This window comes from Andrena cerasifolii, chromosome 6, assembly GCF_050908995.1.
Source record: "Andrena cerasifolii isolate SP2316 chromosome 6, iyAndCera1_principal, whole genome shotgun sequence".
NCBI lineage: Eukaryota > Metazoa > Arthropoda > Insecta > Hymenoptera > Andrenidae > Andrena > Andrena cerasifolii.
This window is the reverse complement of record NC_135123.1, coordinates 5,627,407-5,637,368: the sequence shown is the minus strand read 5'-3', so window position 1 is coordinate 5,637,368 and position 9,962 is coordinate 5,627,407. Positions and strand designations below refer to the sequence as shown.

Here is a 9,962-nt window from a genome sequence, read left to right as displayed (position 1 = left end):
ATTTTATATTGCGAATGTATTATGTTAAAATAATATGCATGAACAAGTATTAAACAGTTTTCACAGAGAATACTATTTTGATTAGTTAATTTATTAGTACTCCGTTGCATTTCTCGTTATTCTTAGAGAGTTAAAAATTTGTACATTCTTTATTTTTTTAATATAATTTATTATATCAACTATATTTTATTGCCTATTACATAATTCTTCACAAACGAATGAAGATAAGAAGTATTTATCGATTGAAAGGAACTTTATTAGAAGGAGCTGGTAATCTATATTTTTCTAACTCCACTTCTGCTTCTCCGAAAGAATCTGTGTGATAGCAGAAATATTCTGGATTTTTATATTCTTTATCTTTGGCGGCACCAGGACCTCCTACAGCTGAAAAATAAAATTTAAAAAAATTGTACACTATTGTCAATTGTGTCTAAAACGATAAAGAGTCTAATTGTCTAATATAAGATTGTAATATGTTATTTTCAATTAACTACACTTATACGTTTACGTAGGAGTAATCTTATTTATTTTGACAATACTAACACATCTGTTACAGAAAAAGGTGCTAAAGAAGTTTTCAAAAATACAAAATTAATATTTTTTTAATTCTAATCATATAGTTCTATTTCCAAGCTCTTGTTAACTGGCAGAAAACACTTCACTTTGTATAATCTATTGTTCAAATCACAACTGGATAATTGGGTATTAACACACTAATTCTTTGAGTTGTTCATCAGTGATTTATCTGTAATAAAACTTATAAATAGTCCAAATGGAGCATCAATGACGCATCAGAGAAATGTCAAGAATATTATCCAATGAATTGCTAATTCACTGCATTACAAAACACTGTATTAAACAGAACATGTTCAAAACTGAATAGACACATCACTGATGTGTGTAAATAAACCCTTAATACATTGCAGATAGATCATGAAACAAAACAAATACACAATTATAAAACGCTGAACATTTTCACGACTTACGCCCGCTTGGAACTTTAACGCATTTGTCAGTGAGTCCTTTGACATCTGTGTTCGTAGACTGATGGGCGGATTGTTTGCGTGTTTTTGTTGACTTTGCTTTTGTACACAGAGACTGTGTCATTGCTAAGCTTCCTTTCTAAAATCATTTGTTTCATCTTTATCGAAATATTTTGAGTAGCAAGTTATTGAGGATGCACTAACGTAACCAAGATATTTCTTTGGTGACAGATAGATCTTGAATAATTTTTATACGTACTTGTGTCAAAATTTCATTTGATATTATACGTAACATTTTGTTACGACGATATTACTAATTCAACTGTATTTTTAATAACAAGTCCCGATATTTATGTAACACGCACACAGCCGTACAGTGGCGCCAGAATCGCGTGAATCGTGTGGTGGAATTGGGTGGAACCATGGGACCACGTGGGACAAGTACTTACCCCACCCATGACCTACCGTCGACCCCTACTTTGCACCCATCGCACCCAATTCAAATAGCGTATTCTATTCCTGTCCGTGTGCGTTGCCTGTTCGGCTCTTTTCATCAACAATTCCCATTGCCGAACTCCGGACATGAGTCGCAAACAGAAGGTCGGGTGTTCGTATCCCAATGCGACTGTTTTACTTTTTTTTTGTTTAATTATTCTCTAATTAGAGTTTCTAACTTCTCGCAAACAGTAGTAGGTATAAAAACTTGACAATTTTTTAAAAAAACTTGTAATTTTTTGTTAATGATGCAATTCCCGATACGGAAAACCGAAAACCGCTGCAGCTGGCTGACGAAAAAAGTCAGCCTTTTCTCCTTGAGCGCCAACCTAGCGGCCGTCAGAAGAAGTAGGACGAAAAAATCACACATTCTGAACAGGAGTCGGAACACCTGTCTATTACACCGTGGTGCAGACGCTGGTTGACCGTGGCGTTACTCGCTCGGCGCTGGTGTCGGTTCGTCTCCCATCGTCGCGTCTCACGCATCCTGTGGGTGCGTTCAGCTAAAGCACTAAAGAGAAGATTATTGAGTACCCGCCTTTTTGGGTATTATCAGATTCACTTTCTGCTGAACGCACCCATTGGATTACTCAATTGTTGAGTAATTTCATTAGATTTTACTCTGAAGTAGCACGTTCATTGGTCGACGCGAGTAGAATCTAGTATGATCACTCAACAATTGAGTATGTTGAAGGCACTGGAACGCACCCATTACCACAAATCCTGTAGGTGTTCCCCCTCTCTAATAAGTTTGCCCAGGAAAATGCTGCCCGGGAACCCCGTTCAGGAATATGGTTTTATTAATCGACGCGTTTGAATTTCTCACTTCTGATCTAACAAAACTACTTCGATGCGTCTTCGACAGATAATAATGCTAATATAAAAATGGTACCAACGCAAATATAATATTATGAACAATATTCATAAACTACAAAAAAAAGCGCTGCGTTGCATGTCACTAGGCATAACTCAGCGGTTCTAGTGACATGCAACGTTGCCAAATTTCCGAAGGGAAGCCGATTCTGGCGCCTAGTGTCCATACAATATATTTTGACAATGATGCTTGTCTTTGTTTGCTAGTTTGTTGCTAGGGATAATATTCATAATTATTTTAAAGAAACATTCAACGAAGTTCAACTTTTGTATCGTTAATTTCCTCAAATATGAACATTATTTTGTGAACGTATAGAAAAATCTATCTGAAAGATCAAGCACGATTAATCGGACAACTTGGTTGCGAATCTATAAAGTTATTGGTTCAAGTTATGTAATTGCAAAGTGTTCACAGGACTATACACATTATAAAATAAATAATATCTAAGGCTGTATTAAAATTTTCTGGATTAAATAGATTTAAGGTATATACTTCTTTTATTATCCACAAAGTCCAACTTCGATTATTTCTATCGTAACGTGTCATAACAATGCCTATTTGATCCGATTGTTGTCAAAGGAATTTCCACGAAGTACTAGTTATACAATTGATTGAAACAGTTTTATTATTATAAATGAAATATATCTATACGTTTCAGATTCATTAACCATGATACTGACTAAATATAAACTTTTCGAGAAACCAGATGGAGAAGATCCTCTTGGAAAGATTTTAAGTTGCTTAAAAATTGGTATATACGCAAGCGTACCTGTTACTATAACTGACATAATGGCACACACCGGCGCCAAAACATTTACACATGCCTTCCAGCGTGCGGTATTTTGGATTGTGCCAATAAATGCTATTGCTGTAACCTATCCTTCTATTATGTTTATGTCAGCATCTATCAGGGGAAAAGATGATGCCCTTAATCACGCTATAGGTGGTATGTAGTCGTCTAATTACACGCAAAGTTCACGTTATTAGTACTCAGTGTTTGCATCTGGCTGTCACTAAGAACTTACACCATCGTCCAAAGTTGTTTCGTACTAAAAATGAAAATAGATATTTGCGCAACCCTTCAACCTACTTCTGTATTTTCTTTTCATACGGCTTTGAAAATTATTGCAACCTATGTCATTGACTATGCTTCGAAAACTGCTTTCACATGGTACAAAAAGAATCGAACGATATCTCCATATATATTTTAAAAACTGTATTCTGCGTTAAATATTAAACTTCTACATCTTCTTCGTACATTTGCCAGTCGCTTACAGGAAAAACGCTGAGTACTAGGAAAATATAAAAATTGTCAATTACACTAAAAATAATATAAAATCTTTCAGAAAGATGTTATTTCTTTCAGCGATCGGTACCATGCCGATATTCCGGGCATGGTTGAGATTACCTTTCCCTCTTCTTGTGACTGTAGGAGCAATTACGACCACAGTTGCATTTATGAACAAAGGTTTGAGAGAAGGTATGGGAGACCTGTATAATGTTAATTCAAGGCCACTCGCTGTACCCCAGTACAGTTAAGTTTTAGGGAGAACTATAGACTAATGCCAACGTTTATTTGTATTGTTGATAAACATCTGTACTGTAGAATTGGTGATTAAAATACAGGATTATTATTATTATTTTCACTGTGTATTTATTCATATGCGATTCCAGTAAATACAAAAATCTTACAGTATTGAAGGTAGTCGTTTCGCCGATGCTTATGTTAACGTCTCTCCTTTTGTAACCTGCGAAGTGATAATTCTAAGGACATATGTTCGGTAAGACTGTCTACTTAAACATTACAATGTACTTAACTCGATGTACTTAAATTACAGATAACTTACACATGCTTCGAGATACTCGATTCTTCTTTCAAGTGTCGTGAGTTTTTCATTAAGAACAGCTATCCTTGATCTGCAGGACATATCTAGCAGAATAAAATACGTATCGGTTGTTTTTAAACAATTTTAATCACTTTTGCATGTATTGGCAGTATCCGAAGTCAAATTCTGCTATTTTTGTTTTTAAAAACAAGGTGAAAATTTAGGTCTAATTTAGGGCAAGGTTTTCTGCAAAACTCTATGTAGATAAAGCATGTGCTTTATTAAAATCGAAAATACTAAAAGATTGGTTAGTTCGATTTTCGTTTTTCTTATTTCGTTAGAGAAACTTTATACCAAAGTCTTCTATCAAATGACATAATTTGAGAAAGAATTATCAGGCCTGGGAATTAAGGGATTCATGTTTTTGTAAGATTGTATTTCAAAGATAGCAGATTTTGGCTCCGAATGCTTTGCTTGATAATTAGAAAAGAATTACCAAAGGAATTAAGGAAATCGGTTATCTTTTTAATGCTACCAGTTATGACTTCAATATATTCTCGGTTTGCCCAGTCCTGTTGAATTTGCTTTTGGATAGCTTCTCGGTGCACATCAGCCATTTTTGACGCTACGTTTAAGTAACACTACGGATGTAATATGTAAATCCCGACAGTGCGCGTGTATCATCAGTCAAAATGATAACAATAAAAATTAACGTCCTTCGACAGCTGTCATTATATTCCTTTGAATTTGTACTCTCTAGTTACGAATCACCCTGTCGAAAACAGATTCTTCCAAGTATCTTAAGTTCGAAATGTATGGGGCGCGCTGGTTGGAAATAAATTTTATTCTTTAGCGATGCATGCAAACATGCCTTTGCATTTGTAAATATCGTGTTTGAGATTTATATTATTTGGGCTTATTGTTAACTAAACTGCTGAACAAAATACTACTTGATCAGCTTAATCACTCCACTTTTGCCTCTCGAGATACGCTACGAAAAACGGCATTTCTATCTATGATACGAGGTTCTGTGGCGCGAACCGCAGCGCCACACTCGCGTGGCCGTTCTGTCAGTGATCGGCTCATTTGAATTTCTCACTTCTGATATAATAAAATCAGTTCCACTTTTGCGGTGATAATAATTCTATTGCAAAAAAAGGTATATGATGAATATTGTTCGTGAGTATCATTTTCGCATTAGCATTATTACCAGTGTAAAAGTTGAAGAAATTTTGTTAGAACAGAAGTCAGAAATTCAAAAGAGTCGTACTGTGATACATGTTGCGTGGCCGTCTTGTAAATTTCTTAAAAAAAGATATTGTACAATTAACTTTTAGTTAAAATTAATGTTTTTTCCTTATCTTTAATTTTGCAAATTCTTGTATCAAGTCTTCACAATCGATAGATCTTAATAATTCAGATTCAATTGTTAAACGTGCGAAGGATTCTCAAAAAATGTAAAAATTTAAATAGATATCATACAGGAGGTTTTAAATGAAATTTTAAAATAAAAACATAAAATTGGAAGTTGTGGAACTCAGCCAATTTATTTGATACAACATTTCCAATGAAGACAGAGTGAGCTAATCGCTTAGAACGGCCCCCCCCCCCCCGGAAATTGGGGCCCGGGGCTGCAGGCCCCCCTTTATTCCGGGTCTGTATCCATAACGTGATGATAAATATTGTTCCAAGTATCATCGATCGATCAAATGCGTAAGAGAGTAGAAGATTTATTCAAGATGTATGATGAAATATTTAATGAAAAAATGGAGTGTACAAATTATGCGCCACCAAAACAAGAGGGTTAAGAAAGTTAAAGAAGAAACCATAGAATCAGGGCCGGCTTTAAGGGGGGGGGGGCAGGCAGGGCGGCCGCCCGGGGCGCCAAATTTGTAAGGGCGCCACTGTATGCGTTAATTCATTTATATCCGTTCTGCTAATTGATTGTCGTGCTCTTGCAGGGGCGCATTGATAATCTTGCCCGGGGGTGCCAAGTATGGCCTTTGACGATGACGGAAAAAATCGAAAAATTGTAGCACAAGGAAAAGTGTATAAATAAACAAGTATTAGTTGAAATAGAAATAGCTAAACAAAATCCATAAATTCACTTATGTTCCTTTCAACAGCTGGCAAGTTGCGCCGTACTACAGTTGAAAGAAATGTTAAAAACCTTGGGTTTAAGAACAACTGGTAACAAAAACGAATTACTCGATAGGATCGTAGAATGCTGTACATAAAGGATCGTTGGATTTCCTAAAGATGAATAATTTATTCATAAATCATGTGTACCGTTTCGATTTATACTGTTTAAATATTTGTGATGAAATTTTTTACTTATATATTTGCATAAAATAAATGCGGTATTTAATAAAATATATATATAGTATAACATTAGTTTTACTTATAAAGATAGAAATGTATCAATACAATCAATAATGCTTTACCGTCATCTGTAGACAAAAATTTACAACTCATCCTTTTTTGGAGTAACATTTATATCTCTTACACTTCCAACGAAAAGTGGTATATTATTTGGTTTATATTCAATTACAAACATAAACGGTCGGTCCACCAAAAATTGTACTGGCATATTAATCATCCGTCGAAGCCTCATATGCACGGCTAAAATAAAACATTAATTTCATAAACATGTGCGCCGAGCATATTTCGCTTTCATAAAAATTTAAAGCACCTGTCGCAGCTGCAGCTTCAGTACCCTCTTCGTTAACATCTATCACTGCTTTATGCAAAACCTTGCTGACCTTCAGAGGTACCTTTGTCATGCGATTAAACTCTGCATTATCGTCAAACATTTTGCTTAAGCCAAGCTGAAATAAGGAACGTAATTAAGGCGCGATTGTCGCAAAGGCTTGATATATAAAACTAATACCTTGCGCAAAATGCTTTTCAAGTCCACCGTAAATTCTATTTTAAATTTTGGAAGATACAATTCAACTTCATTAGCGGATCGGGGTGTATTCGCAAGGATTTCCCACGAGAAATTATTTTGCACAGTTGAGAGTCCGTTCGCTTCATTTGGTAAGATTATTGTCATTACAATATCTTTGTTCTGTAAAATATTCTTTAAGCCCTTAATATAAAAGATTTATACGCATGAACGTACCATGTATGGAATTTCAATGAATTTTGCTTTCAACGAGGGTATTTCACCGTGATTGTATTTAGATTTGTTGAACATTGTTGGAACAAATTTCTTTTCAGTTTCTGTTACATGGAATGCTCTCTTCTCTGTGTTTTTTGTATCAAATTTATGCAACCAGATACCATTGAAATAAATTGCATTTATCAGCACCAACTTTGTATATTCGTCGAAGTCATCTGTAATCATTATGTAAAGCTTTATTATTGCCAGTATCTTTTTCCACATCGTACATAATAATTTACCTGAGGTCACGAGATCGGATATTTTATTATTAGTTGTTTCTTTCACCCATTTGTTGATTTTCTCAGATGCATCTACATTGCGCTTGAAATCTAATTTCGAAATCATAGATTGATAAACATCCGTTCCTATTGTCAAAAATTCTGTCAGCAATTCCAATCCGCCTTGAACATACAGTGCATTTGCGATGTAGAGTTTAACATCTTTTAGTTCCTAATAAATGTACGAGTCCTGGATTATCTTACAATTCTGCTTTAACCGAATCTTGTCGCTCTTACATTTAGTACAGCTATTAGAGATGTATATCCTTCTTCTATGGAGTTCTTGTCGAGATGATACAAACCAGTGGTCAGTTCGTCTAACGTTTCAGAGTCTGCCCCGTGAGAAAGCAAAGACAATATCATATGTACACTTAAGGGCGAGCTAACAATATTTCCCTTACTGGCTAGAGCCAGTTCCTAAAACAGATTAGGTAGGTCATTGCAATAATATAAATATAGCGATATATTCATTTTTATTAGAAGTATATTAAGGAGAAACAGCTAAGCCTAAGTAGCGAGAAGTCGACGGTAATGGTTTTCGAGGAATGCAGAGGAAGAAAGAAGAATAGACAGTGGTACTAGGGTGACATGAAAATAGAGGAGGTCAAAAGTTTTATATATAAGAAGCACAGTAAAAGTACAAATGTTTGGGAGGGGTTGTAAATAAAAATGTAAATACAGAATAAATTAAGAATAAATTAGAAAAAGTTGGTACAGTAACTGGGGGTAGACGAGACCAAAGACAGAGAAGCGAATGGAAGGTGTGTGAGGGAAGGCTGAGAGAGATAGTCTGAAGAAGCATGAATGTTTAATTATTAGATACACATTTAAAGCGAGTCCCTTTCTTGGCAGCAATGGTGAAATAAAGATTACTACTATTATTCATTTTTATTAATACAACTACACTCTGTTCCACGAGGGAATGGACCTCTTCGTGCAGCTTGACCCTATTGAGCCTAATGAATAAAGTGCATTTTGCAATTGCTTTTTCTTAATATTTTACTAGGAACTGCTTAAATTCGTGTGAATAAAAATACAAGCATTTGCTTTATATTGTACGAATTCCGAAACTACCTAGGAATTGCTTAGCGGAATCGCCTTTCCTTAATTTTTTAAAGAATTGCTTACAATCGAATGAATAAAAGAAGCAATTGCTTTTGCTAAATAAGCAATTCCTTAAGAATTCTTAAGACCAATTACTTCATCAGTATGTATTAGAGAGAAAGCGTATGAATAAATGGTACATGAAGCTCTTTAAACGATAATTAATTGCAGCCATTTTAAATTCATATATGTATTATACAGGGTGTAACAAAAATGTTTCCGTTCCTTAAAAGAGGTCTTGCCTTCTTTTCTCACCATTTCTTGAGGAGCAATCTGCCGATCGCAGTTGCACTGAGGCCAGGCATAGTGTGAGTCAAATTGTCAAACTGCATAAGAAAAACATAAGAAGAATAATAGAAGCAGGCGTCAACTTTGCAAAGCTGATAAAAACTGGTCGGCAGGCTAGTCAGTTCGCTCGTGGAACAGAGTACAGCTTAATGTCAATGAAGTTAATCCAATTGAATTTGGAATTTAAAACGCTTAGCAAAAAATAACTTATATTCTTCACTTACCTTGTTAAAGTCTTTTGTAAACTCATTACACGAAGTGGACAAATTTTTGTGCACATCTTTTCTGCTGTTCGAAGGTGTATTAGTCGACTGTGCCATTGTGGCAAAGAAGATTGTAATTAAACCTATAAAACAAAATTATATTATTTTAATATTTCACAATATGTAATAAAATTAAGTGTGGACATTGTAATACAAATATTCAATAGTGTATAACAAAATTATCACCTATGAACGATTTGAACATCGTTATAGCCATAGATTATCGATAATATTTAATGGGAATGGTAAACTATTTAAGTACCAATATATTTCGTGCTCTCACGGCATTTTACTGTAAGTTACTTAAATCTTTTAAATTTTGTTACGTTATGTGTAACGGCAGGAGCAATACGTACAGCTAAAGGAATTATTTACTGAGCTATACATTTCGTAATATATTTTATGCAAAACTACTGAGTGACAGTATCGAAGAAGAGGTTAAGTTCGAGCTGGTCCAACAAATAAGAATAGACCCACACTACCTGTCAAAAATAAAATAGCCGCCAAGTGACAGAAGTAAAGCGCGCGATCCAATGTAGCTTTAACTAAACTAGTAAGAAGCGTATGGTGTTTCAGCTCTGTACGTGTCAATTTCCGATAATTATTCTGTATACTATTTTTAAAGTATGACTTATCAATTATCTACAGGAATGCGTTAACGCTTGGAAGCGAGCAGTATGACTGA

At 34.9% G+C, this 9,962-nt stretch overlaps 3 protein-coding genes and 1 long non-coding RNA gene across 6 annotated transcripts; 1 reads left to right on the top strand and 3 right to left on the bottom strand.

The window, feature by feature from the left end:
* Positions 1-145: 145 nt before the first annotated feature.
* On the bottom strand, positions 146-1,397 carry Ndufv3 (NADH:ubiquinone oxidoreductase subunit V3). Its single transcript, XM_076813883.1, has 3 exons — positions 1,243-1,397; positions 987-1,122; positions 146-384 (listed from the first exon to the last, which is right to left on the bottom strand). Exons 1-3 carry the CDS (start codon positions 1,276-1,278, stop codon positions 236-238), a joined length of 321 nt encoding a protein of 106 aa, XP_076669998.1. The 5' UTR covers positions 1,279-1,397; the 3' UTR covers positions 146-235.
* Positions 1,398-3,980: 2,583 nt separating this feature from the next.
* Positions 3,981-5,117, bottom strand: Hspc300 (haematopoietic stem/progenitor cell protein 300). The gene is made up of 3 exons (XM_076813886.1): positions 4,675-5,117; positions 4,200-4,282; positions 3,981-4,100 (listed from the first exon to the last, which is right to left on the bottom strand). Exons 1-3 carry the CDS (start codon positions 4,793-4,795, stop codon positions 4,074-4,076), a joined length of 231 nt encoding a protein of 76 aa, XP_076670001.1. The 5' UTR covers positions 4,796-5,117; the 3' UTR covers positions 3,981-4,073.
* Positions 5,118-5,758: 641 nt separating this feature from the next.
* On the top strand, positions 5,759-6,555 carry LOC143369664 (uncharacterized). The gene is made up of 2 exons (XR_013085456.1): positions 5,759-6,225; positions 6,305-6,555. It is a non-coding gene; the product is annotated as an uncharacterized LOC143369664 (long non-coding RNA).
* Positions 6,428-9,962, bottom strand: LOC143369653 (alaserpin). Of its 3 annotated transcripts, none has more exons than XM_076813863.1 (8): positions 9,760-9,962; positions 9,239-9,360; positions 7,860-8,039; positions 7,584-7,794; positions 7,303-7,517; positions 7,069-7,248; positions 6,871-7,006; positions 6,428-6,800 (listed from the first exon to the last, which is right to left on the bottom strand). In XM_076813863.1, exons 2-8 carry the CDS (start codon positions 9,332-9,334, stop codon positions 6,643-6,645), a joined length of 1,176 nt encoding a protein of 391 aa, XP_076669978.1. In that variant the 5' UTR covers positions 9,335-9,360; positions 9,760-9,962; the 3' UTR covers positions 6,428-6,642. The 3 variants fall into 3 exon arrangements, with proteins under 3 accessions (XP_076669978.1, XP_076669977.1, XP_076669976.1); XM_076813862.1 differs by lacking the exon at positions 9,760-9,962 and adding an exon at positions 9,634-9,679; XM_076813861.1 differs by lacking the exon at positions 9,760-9,962 and adding an exon at positions 9,464-9,614.